Source organism: Sorex fumeus, unplaced genomic scaffold (assembly GCF_029834395.1).
Source record: "Sorex fumeus unplaced genomic scaffold, SorFum_2.1 ptg000051l, whole genome shotgun sequence".
NCBI lineage: Eukaryota > Metazoa > Chordata > Mammalia > Eulipotyphla > Soricidae > Sorex > Sorex fumeus.
Genome location: NW_026606108.1, coordinates 5912490 through 5937786, shown reverse-complemented (window position 1 = coordinate 5937786; position 25297 = coordinate 5912490). Strand labels below are relative to the sequence as shown.

The 25297-nt window shown below is 43.7% G+C and overlaps 1 protein-coding gene across 9 annotated transcripts in view; it reads left to right on the top strand.

Moving 5' to 3' along the window:
• MEF2A (myocyte enhancer factor 2A) overlaps nucleotides 1-25297 on the top strand; it is a 96200-nt gene that overhangs the window by 52496 nt on the left and 18407 nt on the right. For 5 of the 9 annotated variants that reach the window (XM_056124304.1, XM_056124301.1, XM_056124299.1 and 2 more), the window contains 5 exons: nucleotides 759-951; nucleotides 8098-8301; nucleotides 21733-21870; nucleotides 23746-23965; nucleotides 24733-24792. In XM_056124304.1, the coding sequence (XP_055980279.1) occupies nucleotides 898-951; nucleotides 8098-8301; nucleotides 21733-21870; nucleotides 23746-23965; nucleotides 24733-24792 (676 nt within the window). In that variant the 5' untranslated portion in view covers nucleotides 759-897. Of the gene's footprint in view, nucleotides 1-758; nucleotides 952-8097; nucleotides 8302-21535; nucleotides 21668-21732; nucleotides 21871-23745; nucleotides 23966-24732; nucleotides 24793-25297 lie in introns of all 9 variants that reach the window. The other 4 variants (XM_056124305.1, XM_056124303.1, XM_056124307.1 and 1 more) reach the window with 2 other exon arrangements.

The window sequence follows — 25297 nt, the reverse complement described above, 5'->3', positions numbered from 1 at the left end:
AGAGAAATGTCTTGAAGCATTCAGTCTCAGTGGGAAATAGAATTTCTATCCACACCCACCAATTAAGATGTTACAATTTGTTCTGCCCAGAGGAATTATGTGACTTCATCAAGAAAATGATATTTGACTGGTATCTAGACTGGTAGGGGAGTTCTGCATTGCTCAAGGAATAGCCTGTATTTTAGTTCATTTATGTCAGTAATATGAAGGTAGATCATCTCATTGTGGATTTTTGTTGGCAGCAAGGGGTTTGCAAAGGGAGAATGTAGCTGTCCGTATTCTTAGCTTACTTAGCCCTGAAAGCCTGCAGAGGCCTTTGGTGGTTTTCTGCAGTGTTTGAGAGTTCAGGCGCTGGACTCACCTGGGTTATCCTCTGTCACAACCTGTCTGTCCCTCAACCAACTGCTGACCAGGGGTACATCACTCAGCCGTGCTGGCACAAGCCCTCTTTTGATACCCTGATTTATAAAGGGGAAACAGCTAATGATAGCTATTAGAATTGGAGCTCGTTAAGACACTGGAAAAAAATCTCAGTGAGCACTGGCGATTATTACATGCATGAGTGAAAATGCAAAGGTTGTATTTGCCAAGACTAAAAGCACAAAAAATTCTGAGATATTTTATGGATAAAATGGACAAAATTATAGCCAGAAATTCCAACTAATGCTGCCTGTTTGCAGCACTCAAGCCAACTGGAAATTTGGGTAACGTTTTCATGATTTATAAGCTAAATTTTCTAATTTGTGTTTTTTTTATAGATCTTAGAGAAAATTTCAGCTATAGCCCTTGGACTAGAAGCTGAAATAAATAGAAGCTGTGTACGATGCATTAGGGTATTGAAGAAAATTAATTTTTGAATTAAATATTTGGAATATAAGAAAGGAAAGGTGACTGAAAATGGGGCGGAAGAAAATACAAATCACACGCATAATGGATGAAAGGAACCGGCAGGTAAATGAAACTTTTAATTTATCTACTTAACTGGTATAAATACATACTTTAAAAAGGAATGGTTGAACTTCTCTTAATTTCAAGTCTGCTTTTATTTATTTACAGTCAGTGGCGGTAGAAAATTTATAGCACTGAGACTTTTGGCTTCTCGTGTTTTAAAGAAATTCTTTTTGGTCTTATTACAGAAATCATATATGTTAATAATAGAAAACATGGGCATAAAGAAGCAAAGAAAAATCACCTCGGTGCTGTTACTACCATTCATTGTGCTATCTATTTTATTTAGAGTTTTAATGTATATATGCTTTTTTACATATTGTCATTATTTTAAATTACTTTAGATAGTACCTAAATTATTGATGGATATGTTTTAGGCAATTATGTCTTCTGGTTAGCTACTACGACTTATTTTTCAGGGGCCGGAGCAATAGTGCAGCAGGTAGGGCACTTGCCTACCCAGCATCCCATATGGTTCCCCAAGCACTGCCGGAAGGAATTCCTGAGTGAAGAGCCAGGAGTAAGCCCTGAGCGTTGCTAGATGTGCTACCCCCCTCCCCGCCCCCCCCCCAAATCATTTTTTCAGAGGCTAGAGAAATAGTACGGCAGCGGGGGTGTGGGGCGAGAGAGAAGTGGGGGTGGGGAGAGATTCTAGAGGGTAGCTGGAAGCAGACTGCCTGGTAAAGTGGAAATAAGTGGAAAAGTTCGCGGTTGCTGATAGACAGGAATTGTAAACACGGTCACAAGGAGATTTCCCTTCCCTGGTCTGAAGATTAGGACACGTGGAGGCCAGGGAACCTGCTCCAGAAACACCTGGGCTGCAGCTGGAGGGAAGGAGCCGAGCAGCAGCTGAGCTAAGCAAGAGGCCCCAAGGCCCCCCTCCAGCCCCCCAGGCTGAGAGTGGATTTGGGGGAGAGGTCTCCTCCTATGAGAGGGAAGGGGTTGAGCAAGTGGTGGTGCTGTGCGGGAGTGTTTGCTAAGGAGACCTTGTTAGGAAGATGGGGCCTGCCTGACAGTTTCAGCAGTGAGATTTGGCCGAAATTTCCTGGGTTTAGTACTCCTGCCAATCAACTTCATGCCAGGCTGAGAAAGAATACCTGAATTTCTAACTGCTTTTGACAAATGAGGCAGAAAAGCTAGAGCAGCAGGTGGGTAATTTGTTTTACAAGTTTGTTCAGGACTCAGATAAAATTTGATCATAAACTAAGAGGGCATCTTATTTTTACTGATTTTTAGATTTGTGCATTCTGAGTTGAAAAAATGTCCTTTAATGCATTTAAAAGGGGAAAGTTATTTCTGTCTAGAAGTGTGCTTTATTCAAATTTAAATACTATATCTGAGGGGCTGTGTTAGGTGTTGGCAATTCAAAAACTTACTTGGCACAAAAGACATTTATGTAAGTGGCATATAGGTGTAAGATTAAGTGATCAGGGAATTGGTGGATGAACCACCTGTCTCTGGGAGCAGCTTTGCTTTCCTGAGTAGAGTAGGATACTTTTTCCTGTGTTTTCTCGTCTAATGCCATTGCGAGGTGGTGAAAAATTGTATGTCATTATTCTATAATGCTACTCTGCAGTAGTACCATGTCGAATGAGTAAGTATGAGCTGGTGAGATAGCTACTGGGGCAGTGAAGGAAAAAAATCTCAGCAGTGCTGTATTACACTGAGAACTATTTAGAATTTTTATTCCACTTCCACTTTTGTGTTTGTCCTTCTCTCCTGCTTTCCTTGGATGTCATGTGGCACATGACATTTCAGATGCTAAGGCACCATTCCTGAGGTAAATTCAATCTTTTGGTGATGCGTTTTGGTTTTTGGTTTTGTTTGCTTTATAAATTTTGGTAAAGAGGCCACGCCTGGCAGTTCTCAGGGCTTCCTTCTTGCAGTGCTTGGTGGACCATATTTTGTGCTGGGAATAGAACCCAGGTTGGCGGTGTACAAGGCAAGTGCCCTGCCCACTGGACTATCTCTGGTCCTGTGAAGTGTTGTTGCAGGTATGTCTTGTTTGCTTTTACTGCATTTTGGGTGTTTTAAGTGTTGGGTACATGGAATGTGAGATTAGTCTAGTTTTTCCCCTCTTAATTTTCTTGTAAGATTGTGACAAGTTATATTGGTCTTATAAAATGACTTGGAAATTTTGTTCCAGATTCAGCTTGTAATAGTAGTATTTGGAGAAAAGCAGGAACAAGTGCTCTTGAGCTGTGCACGGAGCCAGAGGGCCACACAGAGGCCAGACAGTTTAATGCTCGGTCCTTGGGTGCAGCACCATGATGCTAGGAACCACCAGGCCGACACTGCAGTCAGCCTGAGGGGACAGATTGGAGTTCTTGAGGCCACTCTGCAGTCAGTCTGAGGGGACAGACCGGGGCCTTCTAGGTCACTTTGCAGTGCGGTCTGAGGGGACAGATTGGGTTCCTCTGCAGAGCCACACCCCAGAACCCCTGGCACCCAGCTACTCCCCTGCAATGCGTATTTTGTTTTCAAATATTTCAAAAATTTTTTGGTGCATACAAGTCTATTTGTACTTTGGAGCTTACTGTAATTTTTTTTACATAAAACATTTATTTAGTAAAGAATCATACTTTTCTCCATTGTTTTTCAGTCATTGGTGGTGACATGTTGTGTGCTGTTATATTCTTCATGCTGTCTGTGTTCCTTTTTCATTCTCTGTCCCCTGCCTCAGCTCTACCTTATTGTTGTTTTGAGGGTTTTTTTTTCTTGATTGTTCCTCCTTAGAATATATCTGTTTTATTAACCCATTCAGACTTTTCACACTTTCAAATCACTTTCAGACTTTTCATTTTGCTCTTAACACAGTCCAGAGTTATATCTTTTTTTTGTAACTACGACTCTTCTTCCTTATTTAGACTGTGGTTCTGTTAAATTTCTTTAGGTGGAATCTTAAATTGTGGGCACATCTTGACCATTTTTTTCCCTGACAAATTGAATACATCTGTACCTCTTTCTACTGTTTTTCTTGTAGCATCATCCCGAAACTGTGAACAGTTACATTTGTAGTTACTCTTCCGAAAATTCTTTTAGCAGAAGTTGATAGTACAGAGGGTAGGATGCTGGCTGCATGTGCTGAACCCAGTTCAATCCCCAGCACCCCAGGTGGTCCCCTAGCTCCCCTAGGAGGAAGCACTGAGCTGGGTATGACCCCCACTGCCTCCAAAAGCCCTTTCAGAGTTATAGTGTGATTTCTTTAATCCATGAAGTATTTAGAATGTATTGCCAACTTTTTAAATAGTTAGAGGTTACTACCGAGAGTATCCCACCTGCACAGAGAGCCTGGCAAGCTCCCCATGGCATATTTGATATACCAAAAACAGTAACAAGTCTCACAATGGAGATGTTACTGGTGCCCGCTCGAGCAAATCGATGAACAATGGGAGGACAGTGCTGTAGTGCAGAGGTTACTGATTTTTAGCTTGACTTTAGTATGTTCGGAGAATAGATCCCAAGTGATTGAGGTGGTATGGCATATTTTGCAGCTTTAGGGTTCGACCTGGCTTACTGTTTTTGTCAGTTCTGCTAAGGATTCGTTTGTCTTGAAGGACAAATTCTAGCTGGTGATGTAGCGGCTACAGTAGGTATGGAGCTGCAGGTGCAAGAGAATTAGACTAGCTGCATTTGGATCATTTCTCTTTGCTAATATGAGTACTGCTGTATTTTTTATTTTTATGTATTTTTCCTTTTGGCTTTTGGACCACACCTAGCGTTGCTTAGAGGTCACTGGCTCTGCCCTTAGGAAGTGCTCCTGGCAGTTCTCAGGGGACAAGAGGGAGGCCCAGGATGGAATTCCAGGCCGCTGTGTGCAGGGGCCCTACCTGCTGGATTATCTCTCTGGCCCCATATATATTTTCATATCTCTCGTGTGCATGCCCAGGTGTGAAATTGCTGGGCAGTACAGTTATTCCTAAGCTTAACATTTCTGGGCTGTGTTCTGACTGCTCAGCTGTGTTTCACCAGCATGCCTGGGGGTACCACCTCCCAGCCTGGGCCACTGTTGATTATTGTTTGCCTTTCTCAGTTCCAGCCATCTTCTTGGGCCTGAACTGGTACCTCGGCTTGGCTTCGCTTGCCCTGGTTGACTGTGATGAGTATCTAGTCACTTCTATATCATCCTTGGAGAAAAACCAACTCAGACAGACTTAGGGGGAGGTGGGCTCCGAGGTTCCACTCCTGGCTGGCCTCAGGCCTGTCATGCGGGGGATGCCAAGGACTCGAGAGCCACCATGGGCCATGCTCGGCATCCTCCAGGCTCGGGAGGGCTGTGGTGCCAGCAGTCAGATGCAGGCCAGGACCGTGGAAGGTGTATGCTAGGCCCATGTACTAGTCCCTAGAGCCTGGCCATTCAGTTCTTTTGCCCAATTTTGTTTGTATTCTGTTTGTAGGTACCACACCTGGCAAATATCAGGGGTTACTCCTGCCTCTGTGCTCAGGAGTCACTCCTGGTGGTGCTGAGAGGGCCCAAACTTGGGTCGGCCATGTGCCAAGCAACCACAACCATCTTACCTGATGTGGTCTCTCACTCTCTGGCTCCTTTTGCCCAATCTTGGTTTTTGTTTTTTAAATTGTTTCCAGCCTTGGAAATAAAATAGAATGTGCGTAGGTTTCTGTGTTGCATATTGGTGGCATCGTGGACGCGTAGGGTTCTTGGTCTTTCCAGTTGCTGAAAACCTTTCTTTGACCTTCCTAATAGGAGTGAGTTGGAAAGAAAACTGCCAAGTCTCTCCTTCCCCAGCCCTTCCTTTATCTTTAGCTCTTTCTGATTGATGACTTTGAAGGACGGTTCATGGCGGGGACGGACGCCAAGGACTGTTCTTGTTTGATTGTGGACCCCTTGCTTCTTAAAAGAATTGTCTTAATGGGATTTCTGAAGCAGAGTCATATTTCAGTTTTAATGCTGTCTTGTTTATCTCCCTTTAAGTTTTTTTTTTTTTAACTGAATAAGAGGTTTTCTTTAAATAAATGCTTTGACCATTTTCTTTCTGTCCAGTGGTTATTTAGTGTTAGTCTGCTTTAAGAGTGATGTTCTGGTTTGGACTGATTCTGAAGGCTCCCCAATCCCTGCTCAGTGGTCGCACCTGGGGTGCTTTGGTGGACTCTGTGGTACTGGGATCAAAACCGGCCTTGAATAGCTGACAGAATCTACCATGTGTGTATGTGTACATATATAAGTGATTGTGAACAAAAATATGGAATGAGAAATAGTCAAAACATGGTGAAGGTGTTTATGTTAGTCTAAGGAAAAGTAGGGAGGCAGGAAAAAAACAGAGCTTCATATATACAATGACATAAAATCGTGTTAGTGTATTATAAGGACTTTGAAGAAGACTGTCACAGTGAAAGCTGTTTTATTTTTTATATATTTTTTAAGTTGAGGAAAGGAACTGCTTGGAGGGAAGATAATGGTATGAAGAGTGACCCACAGAGACAGGGTGGCAAGTAGTGCTGGCTAAGTGTGTGTCACATGGGCATCACCCATGCCAGTGGCGCTTACGGTGGTGAGAGTGCGAGGGGACATGAGGACAGGAGAGAGACGGGTCACTTACTGGTTACTTGATGAATTTGGATATTACTTTCTGTGTAGTACAAAATTGTAGGCCCCTTATAATATTTAATTTCTGTTTCAAAAATATCACTATTAATGTGGGGTACATCGGTGAATTAAAAAGCTGAGTAAGATTAAATTAATACACAAAACACAGGTTGAGAAATAACCCACAGAGCCATTGGAAGAAATCAGTGAGCTAAATAAATAGATTTTATCTCATTTTAATCATTTTGGGTTTGGGTGTTCTGTTTTGTTTTGTTTTGTTTTGTTTTGTGCTACACAGGCACTGCTCAGGACTTATTCCTGGCAGTGCCCAGGGGATTGTAGGCAGTGCTGGTGGTTGATCCGTATCCTGCCGCATGCAAGACCAGCACCCTACCTACTGTACTATTTGCTGAAATGTGGAAAGTCTATGTTCGTTGCTTTTAAGCTCAGGAACCAGGTGCAGTTGCCTAGTGAGGACTGGGAAGAAAGAAAAGGGTCCAGGTCGAAGTCTCGGTGTGCTTGAGGAAGGAGGATAGAGGGAAAGACAGATAGGAGCAAAGTTGGGGAGAAGCTAGGATGCTCCTGACCCCGCCCTTGGGAAGAACTGTCTGAAAATGTTGCTGCAATGAGCTTGCGCAGATGCTGCTGACTAATAAGAACCCAGAGCACCTAGTGGTGGTGAGGGGCCTGAGTGGCAGGATGGCAGGCAGGGTGCTTGCCTTGCCCACAGTCGCCCTGGGCTCAGCCCCTGGCATTCCACATGGTTTCCTGACCTCAGCCAGGTGTGATCCCTGAGCACTGCCAAACAAAAACAAAGTAAACAAAAAACAGAGTCTAAGACAGCTGCAGTGATTATATAGGTGTTTACCTGGCCAATAGTAATGAGCTAAGGGGGAACCCGCCGAGTGATACAGTGTGGGAGGATAGATTCCCAGGGGTTCCTGTGGGTCCCACCCACAGGGAGGTTATTTGGTGATGTTTCATAGCATGAGCTTCAGCAAATTAGAGGTTTTGAAGAGGACAGAAGGAAAACGAATTTGGAAGAGAAGAGGAAGCAAAAAGATGCCTTCCAGGCTCCCAAAGAGCCTGGAATTAATTTTGTGATTAATCACAAAAAATAATTGTAATTTAATATAACAATCCTTTAATATTATAAAGATTGTAATCTTTTTTTTAAAGGCAAAGAAGGATTGGTCTATTTTAGGGAGGACATAGTGGCGTTTTCTAACCCGAGACTAGAGTGTTGGGAGGGAGGAAAGAGCCTGATATTTCCAGGAGTGCTTAGTTGTTTGGGGGTTAGGATGAGTAATGGCAGATTTTGGTGGGGTGGGACTTGTGTTTTTGCATGGTGGCAGTTTTAAGACAGTAATGATCATGACCTTTGCTGCTTCGCTCTCTGCAGTCAGGAGGTAGCCAAGGGTGAGGGAACACCCAGGAGAATGCCGGCAGCGAGGGGAGATCAGCTCACTGCATCAGCTCCCTGAGGATCGAGATCCTTCGAGCAGGAGGCTGGGGGCCAAGCACTTTCACCTTGCTCCCCGCGGCACCTCGGGTCACCTTCTGACGTTGCTTCTGCAAAACAGCCATTTGCTTTCTCTGTCCAGGTCACATTCACGAAGCGGAAGTTCGGGCTCATGAAGAAAGCCTACGAGCTGAGCGTGCTGTGCGACTGTGAGATCGCCCTCATCATCTTCAACAGCTCCAACAAGCTGTTCCAGTATGCCAGCACCGACATGGACAAGGTGCTGCTCAAGTACACGGAGTACAATGAGCCGCACGAGAGCCGCACCAACTCGGACATCGTCGAGGTAACGCATCAGCCAGGGGGCGCAGCGGCAGCCCACAAGTGCTCTGTGCACCCAGAATACAAAAGTTACTAGTTACACTCTCCCCCTTCCCCCATCATTTCTTAGGAACATTAGGTTAATCCTCTCTCACGTTCATTTTCATTTGAGCAGAAGGAACTGGGCTCTTATGTGTACAGTATAAAATTAGTATTGTATAAAACTGTCATAGCAAGCTCCAAAATGTCTTATTTTGTCAGTGAAGATCCATAAGTTGAAACACTAACAAATGGAAAGAAAATGTAAACATTGTTTCGTTAGTCGTGCTGTAGTTGGAGGAGAGGCTCATTCCCCACTGTCTGCTGGCCTTTGTTATCCTTAACACTACTGTCAGGCTCGCTAAGAGGAAATGAGGAAAAGAACATTGTTAAGAGTGAATTTCACCATTCAAAAATGTTTTAAAACAAAGCTTCGAAAAGGAAAACAAATATGCTGTCACTTCTCACTTTTTTCTGTTGACAGCTCTTTGATTTTATTTTGTTTTGCTACAGAATCATATATATTTCTAACAGTATCTTAAGTTACTTTTGACTTTCTTGTTGATATGTAATGTCATTTTAATTCAAAACAGGGCGCTCCCTATTTTGTAAAAAGATACACACACACATATTCTTACACACTGGCTCAGTTTTGTAATACTAGAAAGCTATTATTATAACTTAGGAATTTCCCTGGTGAAAGTGCCAAAGCTGTGAAAAAATAATGTTGAATTTTAAAGGAAGAAAGGAAGTCTTAGAGTTTATTCAAATAATTGTTACTAAGATATAGAAAAATATACTCTATTTTATTTTGTAGGAATCCAGGTAATTTACCTCCACAGATTTTATAATCCTGAAAATACAATAAAAATTTCTCCTACTATTTTCCTTTTGAATAGTGATTTAGTGTGAAAAAATTCTGCTTGTATCAAAAAGAGACTTTTTAATTTTTAGCAGTTAGTCACATGTGAAGTGAGAAGTAACCATATAATCAGACTTATAATTTGTCTTGTTTGGTTTGCCTACAGTTTCAGTTTAAGGGGTTCACTGCTAGGAGCCTCCCTGGGAATGTACATGAAGTTTTAAATTTTTACTTGTTTTACTTCGGTAAATTGCATGGTCACATCTTTAGTCTAGCACTTCACGCGGTTAAGTTTCTGTCTGTTGTAAATTACTTTATATCGTATACCATCGATGGAGTAGCTGTCAGTCAAGTGCAGTAGGCTTATCCCTGTTGAGTAGGTAAAAATGGATTTTATATCATGTTTTGTAAGTCAGGGAGTCATCATTTAAGCAAGCACGGTTTATAAGAGATTTCATAACTAGATTTCTTCGTAAGGAAGTATTTTAGATGATTTGTTTTTGTTTTGGGGCCACACCTGGTAATGCTCAAGGCTTACTCCTGACTCTATTAAGGAATTATTCCTGGCAGAGGTTGGGGGACCATATGGGGTACTGGGGATCAAACCTGGGTCAGCCTTGAGCCTTACCTGTTGTACTATCATTCCGTTCCCAGTTTTAAATGATTTTCTAAAAATCTTATCAGAACCCTAAAGTCAAAGAAATAGAGTTGACTTTAATCATGTTAACTTTTTTTTTAAGATTTTTTTTTCTTTTTGGGTCACACCTGTCGACGCACAGAGGTTACTCCTGGCTCATGCACTCAGGAATTACTCCTGGCAGTGCTCAGGACCATATGGGATGCTGGGACTCGAACCCGGGTCGGCTGTGTGCAAGGCAAACACCCTACCCACTGTACTATTGCTCCAGCCCCTAATCATGTCAACTTTTAATGAAAAATAGATACCGTAGCTGGTCTCAGCCTCAAAGGCACCTCCTCTGCATCAGATGACTCTCCAGTCTCGGAGAACTACAAGTCAGAGATCTTGCACCTGAAGGGTGAGGGTGCTGCACATACCCTGAGCCTCTTAGAGGGTGAAGAGTATTATCTCATGCATCCTTGCAGACTTTCCAGACCCTCTCGATCTTCTTCTCAGCTGTGGTCAGCCTCAGGGTGTAAGAGAGGAAACCCCAGACATGTCGTAGCAGTTTCCTCTATCAGTCTGCTGCAACGTGAAGGGACAATTTTTTAAAATTTTTTTATTAGTGAATTTCCGTGAGGTACAGTTACAGACTTACAAACTTTCATGCTTGCATTTCAGTCATACAATGATCGAGTACCCATCCCTCCACCAGTGCCCATTTTCCATCACCAATGGTCCCAGCATCCCTCCCACCACCCCCACCCCATCCCCTCCACCCCACCCTGCCTCTTGGCAGGGCATTCCCTTTTGCTCTCTCTCCTTTTGGGTGTTGTGGTTAGCAATAGAGGTATTAAGTGGCCATCATGTTCGGTCTGTAGTCTTCTTTTCAGCCCACATCTCTATGAAGGGACGTTTCAATTGGAATTTTGATGTTTTCTTTGGCGAGGCAGGTTGAGGGGGCATGCTTAGGGCTGACTCCCGTGCTCTTTGCTCACTCTGTTCTCTTGGGCCCTTTGATGTTTTTAATTGTTTAGCTGATGGTTTTTAATTGAGTTTCTTTTTTTTTTTTTTTGGTGGGGGAGTGGGGAGCGGTGTGTTTAGGCCACAGCCTGTGGTGCTCAGGGCTTACTCCTGGCTCAAGCAAGGCAAACTTCTGGCTCCTTTAACTGAACGTGTTAAGTATATACTGAGCATGACTCTCTCCAGTATATCTTTCCAAAGTAGTTCTGAGTTGTAGGAATATCACAGGTAGAAGACACATTGGATTCCCAGGGAATAAGGCTTAGGCCCCTGTCCTGTTTGTCACGGTCTTCACTGTCATTCTGAGACTCCTGTCAGATGGGCTTTCTTCCTCTATGAAGGCAGAGGCAGCCACACCCTCGCGGACTGGAGTTCTTTCTTCCTGTGGTGGCTTTGACTTCTATAGCTCCAGAGATCACCATGAACCAAACTGTTTCTTGGAAGACTGCAGTGATGAATACTGTTAGCTCGCCTTCTCTGGGCCAGATGCTTTCTAAGTGCTTCGCAAGACAGCCCATTGGAGGGTATTTTTAGATTACCGAGACTGGTCATTTTTTCTTCTTTCTTGAAGTTTCAGTCGAAGCGTTTTCCTTTTTCATATCCTTTTAAGCAGCTGTAGTAATTGATAGCAAGCCTTGTGGTGACTGTTGATTCCATTGACCAACTTGACTCTTGTGTGCTGTGGGCTCTGCAGACAGGGATCTTCTTCTTTTGGTTTTACGCGCCACGGGGATGAGCTTCACCAACTGAGCATACTATCAGCAACTAAAGATCTTAGTCTGTAAGCTTGCAGCCATGTGGTATTGGTTTGTACTTTCTAATGGGTATGGGGTTTCCAGAGTATCCTTTGAATTTGTTGAGTCAAAGTGGATTTTTCGATAGCTGTACTAGTTTCTGCTGTCCCCTGTCCACGAGCCCTAGGGAGAGAGGGTAGGGTGCTGTGGCTACACCTGTGCCAGAGGAAGCACATGCATTCTGCCTGGGACTCAGAGCCGTATGTCTCTGGGAGCACTGGAGAATGCAACTATTAGAAGGAGTCGGTGTTTGGGTATTGTGATTATAAAAGGGAAAATAGGGCTCAGCTCATTTACTCAGTTTTTAGTTGTATGGTTTATTACTAATAACTGATACCCACCTACAAACTGTTCTTTGTTTTGTTTTGAATAGGAGCCACCCTCAGTGGCGTGTGTGGAAGTGTGGTGGGGTTGGCTCCCAGCACTCACACAAACCGCGACTGCTCGGTGCTCTGCATGGCTGTGCGGTGGCAGGAATCGAACTCCAGGTCTTGCACATGCTTGCCCTGTATTCTGCCACCTGCGCTATATCTCTGGCCTTCGTGTTCTTGGCTCTTTCAGTTTTCCATCTACTTTTTTGCTATTTTAATTATAGTTTATTTAAGAAAAATCAGCAAAAGTTACATATCTACGTTGTATTTTGTATGTTTTAAATTAAGGTTTGCAATGGCTTGTAGGTGTGTCTGTCTCCTGAGTTTAAAAGTAAATGCATGAAAATAGAAACTTAAGTGTTGGAACATAGGAGATTATCGTTAGGAGACTTCATAACCGTTTCTCTTTAAATGTAAAGGATCATTATAATGCTTAAATGATACTTTCTGAGCTATTCTCATGGTGCTTTTTAGGAATAGGTTTCTTACTAAAATGATTTTTACTACTTTATTCCTATATTTGATAAGGAGATATTCTACAAATGGTGTCTTTAAAGACATGCATTCTTTTTGTGATGATCAAGCATTGGCAGAAAATAAGTGGCAGACTTTGGGTCCTATAAAAGGTAGTAATGAACTAAAGTTTATATTCAACGTAAGTGCTTTCAGACGTAGAAATTGAGACATGGATCAAAAAACTTGCCCAGAGCCATGTAGCAGTTGGGAGGGAGAACTCAGATTAGAATCTGGACCTTTGATATTAGCCCTTCCCTTTGCTCTTCAGTTTGCTGAATTGTTTGGGGTTCTGTGATGTTGCACCAAAAAACAAAAATTTTATATGTATACCTGTAATGTGTTAGCATGCCATAAATATAAACATGTTGCTCAGTAATTAACAGAAGATCAGGCTAGTTGTGGTAGGAATAATTAACAGTTAATAATTAATAATTAACATATGCTATAATCTGGTGCTCATCTATGGATCATTATTCAGTTATCTTTCTGGGTCCCTCCTACTGCCCCTATTTCCCAGTAGAGGAAATTGAAGCATAGTAAATGATGATGATCTGGGATGTATATGGGAAGAAAAAAATCTTCTTTTGAGTCTTAATTCTTCAAATTACAAAAGAATTTGAAAAAATACCCTAAAGGAAGACAGAAAATCAGTATAAACGACCTTAGCTATTGAATGAACACAGCCAGTCAAAGTTAGTTTACCAGGAATACAAATGCCCATCCCAGCAGTGGCCCTCGGGGTATTGCCCTGACCGGCCGAGCCTGTGTGCCTGGGGGCTTAGTGGGATGGGGACATGTTGAAAACATCAGTTTTCCTGCCCACCCTGGACCTCCGAGCCAGGAGCTGTTGAACTGAGGCCTAGGAAGTCTTGTGTCAACTTGAACTTGTCCCAAGTGCAGGGAACCGAAAGATGTAAAAACAGCATGCAGCATTGATCCGACTTTTAAAATAATGTTTATTCCCAAGAATATGTCCTGGAATACTGTCAAGTGGAAAGCAAGCATTGAAGGGTTTCGTTGTGTAAACCCCAAAGAGCATTTCAGAATAACTGACAAATCGGTGCCAACTGCCCATTCCATTCTTTTACGTCTGGCTATGAGTGCTTGTTTTAGAGGCTGGGGGGCTTAGGGTGCTGGGTCCGTCCTCATCTGAACCAATAAAGTAGAAGTGACTCCTCCGAGGATCTTGGGGTGCCGACCTCCCACTCTGGAAGTGAGACTGTGGCAGGGTCTTCACAGGATTACAATGACCACAGGAGGCTTTTCTCATTCTCTCTTTCATTTTGTGAGCTCTACCGTATAGCTGAGAAATGGGACAGACAGGTGTTCAAGAGGCCTGCCTGCTGTTTTACAGGGCTGCAGTGGAGCAGTGGGCTAGGTGGGGGGAAGACACCTGAAGACAGGACAAAGGTCCCTCCCATGTCAGCCTACTGCCCTGCTCTCTGTCCTTTACAGAACCCAAAGTGATGGGATGGGGACTTCCAGGTGAGCACATAGTCCTGGGGTCCTCTTCCTCCCTCCCTCACCATCACCACACTCAGCTATTGCCTTAGCGCCTAGAAACTCATCGTTTGTATCTTCACTTGTCTTTATCTCAATAGCTTTATAATCTAGTTCTTGGTTTTCATTACATGCTTTTGAGGACCTGTGCATTGCTCCTAGTGATTGATTGATTGGTTTTTCCATCAGACCAGGGTTTTCCTCATCAGATTGATCCTGTCGGTTCATGGGGAGGGTTGGGGTACACTGCACTGTGGGACAGAAATGCATGTAGGTTACAACAACACTGTGTGTCTTTCTGTTTACCTACAGGTTAGGGTTCAAGTGTGTTAGTGGTTACTATGCGGGGAATTGTGTTTCCTTCTCTGGGTGTTTTCTGACGTGTTGGTTAAATTTTTGGCCAGTGAGAGAGTAGGGTAAATAGGATAGGGAGAGTAGTGGGAGAAACTTCCAGATCTGACAATGTCCCTGTAATCTTTGAAGAATGATAGATAGGGCTGGAAAAGAAAAAGGGGCGGAAAAGGCCATTCCAGGTCCAGAGTGTGGAGGCAGCCTTTGTGGAAACTGGAAAACAAGTCATAGTGTCATGATGTTTCGGAGCTAGAATGAACTGAGTGTAGCTTTGATGTAGCTGGAGTCAGGAGTGAGGGAAGGCCTAGGAAGTAAACCAGACCCAGAGGTGGGGACCAGGGCCCTCAATTGCTTCTGCATGTTGGCTAGCCTTGGAGGGAGCTGCCCATGACGGCCCAGTGACTTTTATCGACCGTTTTCTGGTTCCCATCCTCTAAAGTGTGTTAAGAAAGAGGACAAAGGGAACATTTCTGAATAGAATGAATTTCTGCTTACAAATATGTTGCTCTTAGAATTTCCATCCTGTGTACTGGTTAATAGGACAGCTCAGCCTCCCAACCCTCTGACTACTGCCGTCCTCTTGCGTTGTTTCACAGTGCAGGTCCGCCTGTGGGTGTGCTGCACGTGTAGTTAAGACACTGGGAATTCCAATATTGCTTGCCCCCAAATTCTAGCTCAGCTTACATTTACTATTAGCATTAGAAGATGAGTTAGAGCAAAAGCTGCTGGGTCCTTCCCATGTCTTCTGTCAGCTCTGTAGTCTAAATGATCTAGCTATGTATTGTGTGTGCATAGCTATCTGTGTGTGGTATCTTTGGTAGATTTGCAGTCATTAATTCAGACATGGAGTTTTCCGTCTGTGTGTGTGTGTGTGTGCGCGCGTGCGCGCGTGCACACAGCTCTGGGGATTGAATTCACAGCCTCTCGTACATGGGGTGTTGTTCTCTCTGGTCACGCCCCACCTTAGTTTTCTTTAAACTTGTTTCAGAGAAATCAAGGAGACGGCTGTAGTCTAATGATCATTTTAAGGTTATTTTTGTTGTTCAGTTATGAGAGTCTCAATTTCAGGATTTTGACATTAAAAGAAAGAGGAAGCTTCTGGAATAGATTAACCAGTCTTCACTATATATTTTAAATTTTAATTACAACTCAGTGCTACTGTTAACAGTTTTTTCAGATGATGATATGAACTTGCTATAATTTGGAAAAGGAAGTGTACTTTGCAATTTTATGGGTTTTGGGTGGGTCGTTCACAACTTTTAATATGATGCTTTGGCACTTGAGCACTTTGGCACTTTAGGGCATCTGTGAAGAAGAAAATGATTGACATCAGTACAGTGACTCTCTCAGAGAACCCAACCTGTATTGATAGTTCTCATTTCATTCAGTAGTGAAACAGATGGAAAACTTTTAATAATATGTCTTAAATGTTAGTAATTTTTAAAACTTGCTAAATAAGATCAATGTGTGCTGAACCTTAAAGAATAAAGCAGGGGCTGGAGCAATAGCACAGCGGGTAGGGCGTTTGCCTTGTATGCGGCCGACCCAGGTTCGATTCCCAGCATCCCATATGGTCCCCTGAGCATCGCCAGGAGTAATTCCTGAGTGCAGAGCCAGGAGTAATCCCTGTGCATTGCCGGGTGTGACCCAAAAAAGCAGCAAAACAAAAAAACAAAAAACAAAACAAACAAACAAAAAAAAAGAATAAAGCAGGCTGGTTATTCATGTTGGAGTCTGCCTCTTGTAATTCACTGACTCGAGTCCCACTGCTGCTCCCACCCTCCCCCTTGTAGAAGTTTTCATATGACTGGCTGTTTTGTGGTAATTTCTGGGCTTAAGTTTTTCAGAATCAGTCTTGAAAAACCCAAGTATTGGGCCCGGGAGCTAGTACAGAGATGATGGTGGCTGCCTTGTGTACAGCGTATCCTGGTTCCATTCCCTATGCCATACGTGGGCCCCTGGCATCCCCAGGAGATATCATTGAGCACTGCTGGGTGTGGTTCCCTGCTTTGTGGTTTCCCTCCCTCTCATTCCTCCCATCCACCCCCCAAAAAAAAGAAAAATTAAATTATGTTTGGGTTCCACAATGTAAAAAAGCAACTAGTATTTGTACAGGAATTTAAATTTTTTCTATTTATTTTTTAAATTATTTTTGGGTTTGGGAGTGCTCAGGGCTTACTCCTGCCTTTGTACTCGGGGATCACACCTTGTGGGCCTCAGGGGACTCGATGGCATGCAATACCTACTGTACTATCTCTCCAGCCCTCAGTTTATTTTTTATATCACTAATTTTCTTATGAGATTGCCTTTCAGTTTTGGTTTTTGAGCCACTCTTTGTGGTGCTCAAGCTTCTTCCTGGCTCTGTGTTTAGGGTCACTCAGAGCTTGGGACCATGCATATGTTATACTGGGATAGAACCCTCCCCAGATAGGATTATTTTACAGTATTATACAATTAAAACTTTATTGGGGTGGGGCTATTTCTCACATTTGCATAGTTGAATTAGGTTTTTAAAAATTGTTCTGTGACTTGGAGTAAGCAGTCCACCTGTTATGTTCTGTAAGGCATACAATAACCAGTGAGGTGAGTACTTAGTAGGAATGGTTAAACTCTCACATCCTGTTATTATATATCAATTATTAACAATTGAAAGTAAATTTCTGTAATGTTATAATTCATATTCTTTAGTTGTATTCTTCAGATGTCTGTTGAATGCTACGGTGCTTCATCTTAAACTTCATGTTTAGTAGGAAGACAGAAATTTTCAAGTCTTGAATCTCAGTGACTTTCAAGACTCAGTAACCACATGTAAAAATATTTTGAAATCTGCACAGAACTATAGATTGTTTCTGATTGTAGGAAACAGAAGATCTGATGGAACTGGTCCTTGTGGCGTCCCCTAACAAGCACAGCTGGTGGCGGGACAGGGGTTGGGTTCTGTTGGAAGCGGGCTCCAGCTTCCTGCCTTGCCCTGAGCACGCTGGCTTCTTCCTGTGGCTCCAGTGACTGGTGGCCCTATGCCTTACATCTGCACAGAGCCCGGGAAAGCAGCAGCCCAGCCCCAGGACACCTTAGGATGTTCTGTGGTGCTGAGACTTACCTAACATGGTAGCTCTCGGCACTGGAAACAGAACTCAGAGGAGGAACTTTAGCGGAATTTTTCTTTGATTTCGGCCACACCCGGTGTTGCTCATCGCTTGCTCCTGGCTCTGTGCCCAGGGATCACGCCCAGTGGAGCTTGGGGGACCCTGTGGGTTGCCGTGATGGAAGGCAAACATCCTCTCTGCTGTCCTCGCTCAGTGTCCCCTGTACTTTAATTTATGTAACTGGGGGTGGGGGATGGCTAGTAAAGCACCAAAATAAAGCATGAAATAAATTGTGGCTCAGAGTTTCCAGGAACAAGTTCATTCTAAAATGGATTTCTCATTCATTGGTATAGAATGTATGTCTCCATATGTGCTTTTAAATGACCGAGTTATTGTCATCTTTTAAATATGTTGGGTTTTTAGTAATGTTAAGATCTGTATATAAAGGGGCTAGAGAGAAAGGTTGGGCGCTTGCCTTGCACATGACCAACCCTGGTTCAACCCCCAGCATCCCATATAGGCCCCCAAGCAGAGCTAGGAGAAGCCACCGGGTTTGTAAACTGCCCTCACCCTGCAGAAAAATCTGTATATAGAAAAATGCTGTTCTACTTGGTTTTCACGGGGAAGGAAGAGTAAAGTAGGGGGGTTCGGACTGTGTTCTAAAGAATGTAATGATGTCTAATGTTTTCTGCTTAAGAATTTGACTATAATGGGAATATAATTTTTTATTAATAGGGGCCGTAGCCAGCAGTTCTCTGATACCAGGTGGTATTGATGATTGAACTCAGGATTTGGGGGGTGGGGTGGTTATTTTCAGCATGTGTCCTAAAGGATAATTGGCAGTTTTCTTTTAGTTAAGGTGGCAGTAGGCCACATGTCCAGACATAAGCAGCTGGACTGTGGATCTTCCAAATTTCAGATTGGATGTAAAAGAAGATTTAACTGTAAAATGAGCCAAGTGCAGTTATTGTTGTTTAATCCGTTAAAGAGTGGACTAGTAAGATCTCAACCAGTACAAAGAGCTTAAAATTCTGGGTTTCAAAACCTGAAGCTAAAATGGAGTTTCAGATGCAGACAAAGTTGGCCATAAGCTGTGAGGCACTAATGAATGACATTCCACTGGAAAAAGTTCTGAATAGAGCAATTTGCCGTTAACTATTTCTGAAGTTTGGTAGAAATTTAGCCCTATTGAGTTGTAAAATAACCGAATCAGAGAACTGAGATCTATGGAAGGAATTTTTTAATCAGGAGATTTTCTATCTTCTAGATAAAATGATAGAATGAATACCAAAAATAAAACCACTTTTTCTTGTGACTTTTGATTTTGGGGCTGGACCCGCTTTATGTGGAGGACTTCCTCCTGGCTCTGTGCTCAGGGATTGCTCCTGGTGGTCCTGGGGTCGATCTGTGGAGCTGGAGTAGAACCAGGACCAGCCACATGCAAGGCAGCTGCCTCCGCCCTTCACTCTCTCTCCAGCTTCTCTGTGAACGTCAGTAGGGCCATTACCAGCATGATCTGTATACACATATCACTGAAATTTGAAATTATTTCCGCACAATATCATGTCCCCCTTAAGTTTACCACTATATGAAGTTGTGCACCTTTTGAAGTCTTGTTTACTTTCAGACTGGGCATTATCATCAGGGAAACCGTGAGAGCCCCAGTGAGTCTGGGTGAGGAGTTTGTTGTTTCATTGTTTCTTCTTCACTAAATCAGAATGGTGACCTTCCAGACTCTGTTTTCCTCACTGAGCCAAATGTTTTGATTGTGTCCCGTTTGAAGTGTGTGAGAAAACTGAGGCGGCCTGTTCCTGCTGAGTCTCGCCTGGCCTTGCGAACAGATGACAGCATTCCACTTGCTAGGACCAGGGCAGCAGGAGAAACGTTTACTATTCTATTTGGTAACGATAGCGGGGATAGAAAAAGTCTTTTTATGGTAGTTGGGTCATCACAACAAGTCTTCATGTTTTGGTGATAAGAAGACACAAGTTGGATAGCCCACAGAGGCACATTTGCCGGCTATCTGCAGAGCCGATAGAGCCTCTTAAATTCCCCCGCAGTGACAGGCACCCTGAGAGGTGAAGGCTTGCAGAGCCCCACACAGGCGCTGTTCTTCCTCACGGGGCCAGCGGGCTTGACCCCACCACTGTGGGATGACAGTTTCCTTGTACTTCTTAAAAGCTGGGCTCTTTTTCTTCTGCAACTTAAAAAACTGTCCGAAGAGTTAGATACTGGATAATTATATTCGTGGAGATTTTAGTGATCAACGTTTCAATATAACAGAGCCCCATCCGGTCTTAATCTATAAAAATAAGAGAGAAGTGTTGAGACTAGAATTAAATCAACAGCTTTCTGATCAAATCTCGTGTGTGGCACCTACTGCATTTGCTGGGATTCACAGACTGTGGGTTGTAGAGTTCACCATGTTCCAGTTTTCTGAGTGTTAGCGTCTTCGGTGCTGATAGCGACTTGTTGCAGAGATCTGGCAAGCAGACTTGCTGCAGGGGTGGGGGAGGGGAAGGACGCTGTCTCCATCCCTTTGTTCTAGAATAGGACCTTTTATGGTCAGGTACATGTGAGGGCCCATGTGGTCAGTGAGGCCGTGGGCTTCAGAGCCCTGGGCTGATGCTGGGGAGCTGGGTGTGTTTGCTGTCTGTTGTCATGGTCAGTGATTGTGAGGGAGCGTTTGAGGCCTTGTATGTGGAGTTCCTACTGCATGGCAGTGCATTCTACAGCTGGCATAGCTGTAGAGTGATGTCATAGGGTTCTTGAAACATCCATCCCCTCTCTTCTACCCCACCCCAATGAAATTAAGAGTTCAAATTTTAACATGTTATTTGTTAAGATTAAAGTGGCAATTTCCAGCCATTTTACACTGTCTTTCTGGCACCATTCCACGAACCAGCATTTGAAAATCACTTTGAAAAAGGTATCAAGTTCTGGGACCCGAGAGGTAGAATGACAACGGTGAAGGCACTTAGCCTTACATGCCACTGGCCTTCGTTCAGATCCCTGGCACTCTATGTGGTCCCCTCTAACACTGAGCCAGGAGTAGCTCTGAGCACGGCCAGGTGTCTCCCCCTAACCAAAACAATTCCCCCAAAACCATGATTATGATTTAATTAAAACTATCTTAAGTTTAGACTAATTCCTTTAATCTAGGAGGACCTGTCAGTTGGTCAAACTTAAGTTTCTTCATAATAGACGTACTTGGAATTTTTTAACTCCTCAAATTGTTACTGGCAACAAATCATTAAGTCTCAAAGCTCTTTTTTTTTTAATTTTTGGGTCACACCCAGCGATGCACAGGGGTTACTCCTGGCTCTGCACTCAGGAATTACTCCAGGCAGTCCTGGGGGACCATATGGGATGCTGGGAATCGAACCCGGGTGGGCCATATGCAAGGCAAACGCCCTACCCGCTGTGCTATCACTGCAGCCCCTCAAAGCATTTTTAAATGGTTGAACCCAGTAATTTAATCTTAAAATTAATACCTTCTGGGTTAAAAAACTTGAGACATTCTAGGGCAGGGAGCGTTGACTCTGTGATAAAACAGATGCCCAGCAAGTGTGAGGTCCCAGGTTTGATCCTTGCTTCCTTCAAAAAAAGTAAGTCTGCAAGCAAATCTAATATTCCTTAGCTCTTCCAGCCCTTGGTTTCAGATTGGCCCTTTTAAATACAAGTCTTTTTTATAATGATTTGATTTTAAAAAATTAACCAGAAAACGAATTGTTCCCTATATTTTCACCCAAAAGTTTGAAGTGAGAGGTCAGTATGATCTTTGATGCTTCCGACATTTCTTCAGAAAGTCAACTTGCTGTATTGAATTGAACCAGGGAAGATGAGCAAAGGCAGAGAGATGCTCTGTAGTATAGAAACTGCGTCCCCTGCTCCTTCCACAGAGGAAACGTGGCTGCCAGTAAAATCGGTGTCAGGATCTTCTACTTCAGAGTATATAGGAAAGTGATAAGTGGTTATGAGCAAATTCAGACCGAAAGTAGGGGACTTTGTGCTAGTTCCGGTGACCAGCTAAGTTTTACAACTCAGCTCCTGGCAAGAGGGTATCATTTGTGTGTGAATTTTCCGATTGTGTTTCAGACCCTAAGAAAGAAAGGCCTTAATGGGTGTGACAGCCCTGATGCTGACGATTACTTTGAGCACAGTCCGCTCTCGGAGGACAGATTCAGCAAACTAACTGAAGATAGTGATTTTATTTTCAAGCGAGGCCCTGTAAGTACTTTTCTTTTACCTCTCCTTTTTATTTGTTGATCCTTTTTGTTAACTTCGTCATCTAGGCGCTCAGCAAGAAGGAGCACAGAGGCTGCGACAGCCCAGACCCTGATACTTCCTATGTGCTAACTCCACACACGGAAGAGAAGTATAAAAAAATTAATGAGGAATTTGATAATATGATGCGGAATCATAAAATCGCAGTGAGTACTAACGTATGGTTTGTGCTTTTATCTTGTGCATGAAGAGCTGACTGCACACCTGTTTTTCACAGAGGGTATGACAGGACGAGGGAAGTGAAAAAGCGCTCTCGTCTTGATTTTAGGCCATTTTAACATGGTTGGCATCTGAGAGAGAAGTCACGACTTGTTCCAGCCCCACCACTTCTGTGCCTTTGATGTTCATGGCACCTATCCCCCCAGTTGCAGTGTCCTCCTCTCTAAAGTGAAAGAGTCAGTGCACAGAATGGCAGAGACCTCTTTCTGTTGTAAACGTCCAGAATTTTAAATACAGTCTGCGTATAAGACTCCCCGCTCTGTTCATGCTTTCAGGAAGCATTGTAAGTCTTACGGCTATAAAGCTTGGAATGATTGCAAGCTTGAATATTTCCAAATTAGTTTTGAGTACCTCACTATCTGGCTGCCAGTCTAATGTCCCATAGTACTAGGTGGACACCTCCCGACTCCTGTTCTTAGCATCAGGTGCCTGAGGAAAGAGGGCCGGCTCCATCTCATTAAGGAAGCGGTGTTCTTGAACTGCTTGTAAAACCAATGGTCAGTTGGCTTTTTCCCAAGCTTGCACATCTCCCCATAATAAAAAATGCTGAGTCCTTGGTCCTTTGGTCGTTTCTGAGAACCCTCTGTAGGATGTACTGGCATGAGTTAATTAGATAGCTGCTGTGGTCCTAATATTCTAACACTGCACATGTTATGTAGGCACATGGCACAAATTGATTCTTTAAGAAGTTTTTTTTTCTTATACTGTTTCTTTGTGTTGTAATTATGTTCAGATTTGCATTGTGTTATGTATAACTTGATTTTTTTGAAAAAAGTTTTGCCCATTGTCAGTTAATAAATCAAACTAGGGCTCATTTATAATTTCCCAAACTTGATAGATCAATCTTATGTCTACACTTATGCTTTTATTCGTTTTTGGAAACTTCTAATAGAGATGTAATGTTGCATTAAAATGATTTGTATTTAAAATGCTAGTGATTCTTAACTTGGTAGTAACAATGATGTTTTGTAATGTCTAAATTAGATACCTTAATAATCAGCTTTGACTTCTGTAATTTTGAATTATTTTCAGAAACATAGTCCTTATATTATTCTGTATGTATTAATACATGCAAAATTGTAATAGTACAGTGGGTAAGGCACTTGCTTCGCATGTAGCCATCCCAGGTTTGATCTCGTAACCCAGATGATCCCCCAAGTACTGCCGGGAGTGATTCCTAGGTGCAGAGCCTGGAGTAAGCCCTGAGCACTGCTGCATGTGGCCCAAAAAGAAAAACCAAAAAAAAAGAGAGAGAGAGAGAAAAGAAAAATGGTTCATGTCAGACCTCCTCATCTTTAAATACAAAAGAAAGTAGCTTACAGGATGGGGGTGTGGCTCGGAAGTAGAGCAAATGCCTTGAATGCAAGAGGCCCTGAGTGTGATTCCCTTGCACTGGTCTCCCGCCAAAAAAAAGATACTTCTCGGGAGCTGGAGAGATAGCACAGTGGGTAGGGCGTTTTGCCTTGCACGCGGCCGACCCGGGTTCGATTCCCAGCATCCCATATGGTCCCCTGAGTACTGCCAAGAGTAACCCCTGAGTGCTGAGCCAGGAGGAACCCCTGTGCATCGCTGGGTGGGACCCAAAAAGCAAAAAAAAAAATAAAATAATAAAGATACTTTTCAACCAATTATTACATAAAGAAAAAGCTTATATCTATATATCACTTAGTAGGCTATTTGTCATCTTCTACTTGATCAGCTTAGAGTAACTGGAGCATATTACAGAGTGTGAGTTACTGAATTTAATAATCTGGCGAAAATGTTGCTAATGGTGATCTCTGTCCGTTGTTCTTTGTTTGCAGCCTGGTGTGCCCCCTCAGAACTTCTCCATGTCTGTCACAGTGCCTGTGACCAGCCCGAGTGCTCTATCCTACACAAGCCCAGGGAGTTCCCTGGTGTCGCCCTCTCTGGCCGCCAGCTCAGCATTAACCGAGTCCAGCATGCTCTCTCCACCTCAAGCCACGCTGCATAGAAATGTGTCCCCAGGCGCCCCTCAGAGACCGCCGAGCACTGGCAGTTCAGGTCTGTGGTGTGTGGGGCAGAGCTTTGTGCTGTCATTCGCAGTACTGTTCACGATGGGCTTCCACACACCCCGCCTTCCTGTTGGCTCTTGAACAGGGTGGAAAACAAATTTTTCACTTAAGCAGTTTCTTGTTTTGCACCTCTTAACTTTATTGCCCCAATGAGCAAGAGTTACCACTACATGGCTGACACGATTATGAAGTGGCGCCTGATTCTTCTGGGGCTCGGGCATTGATCCAGCACAGGGAAACAGAGCAGATAACTTTCCATTATCCTGCAGAAACCTTACTGTGGCAGGCAGGAAATTGGATCGGAGCTTCGTGTGTCTGAACAGACTCTGAGCCATTCCCGTTAGACATGCCCGGCCACGGTCAGGAGGCTTCAGTCTTGCCCTCTGCCCGATGTATTCATTAATTCAGCAGCTGTTTAGTGTACTTACTGCCCCACTGCTGTCGGTTGCCCATTGTTCCGTTCTGACACAGAGAGGGAAATGCAGCCAGAGCTTTAGAGACAAAATCACATATGTAATATCTGTGTGTGTGTGTGTGTGTGTGTGTGTGTGTGTGTGTGTGTGTGTGTGCGCGCGCGCGCGTGTGCGCCCACACCTGTATCAGATCGCACAGTAACCCAAGACTCGGCTGAGGCAGTGTTTCTTCTGTGTTTTCTTAGCAAGGGAGGACGGGTCTCCTCTGCTCAGTCGCCCACTGATGTGATCAGGAGCGCTGCTTCATGCTCACTATTTGTCCTCTCTCCTGTCATGCCGCTAGGTGGGATGTTGAACACGGCAGACCTCACAGTGCCAAATGGAGCCGGAAACAGCCCCGTGGGTGAGTGACTCAAGACTGTCCTGTAACCCAGCCAGTGATGGGACGGGCAAGAGCGGCTTCATCGAAGCACACCATGGGCTCTCCCGAGAGGCGCCTGCTCTTCTGCTCTTCCCCTCCTGTGCTCTGTGCTCACGTTTCCCATTGTTCCAGCTTCTCCCCTCTGAATGCTCCCTGCCTCTGTGTCTCCATGGGAGCCTTTCAAAGTCGGCCTCAGCTTCCTCCTCCCTAGCCACATGTGTTCCTGCTTATCTCAGGCATCCCCCCCCCACACACACACCCATCCATCAGAGCTCTTCCCAATTCTAGTCCCCTCCTTCGAGGGCCCTGAGGGAACTCCTGGCTTCTTTAATATTAGTAGGGTTAATAATTATGGTTAGTGCGCATAGATTTTTAATCACTTAAAATTACAAATTTAAGAATGAAAATATTAGGGTAATACAGTGCTTAGAGAGTTGAAGTTCGTTGCACAAATGACACAAAGATGCTGTTCCTTCATGTGCACCTG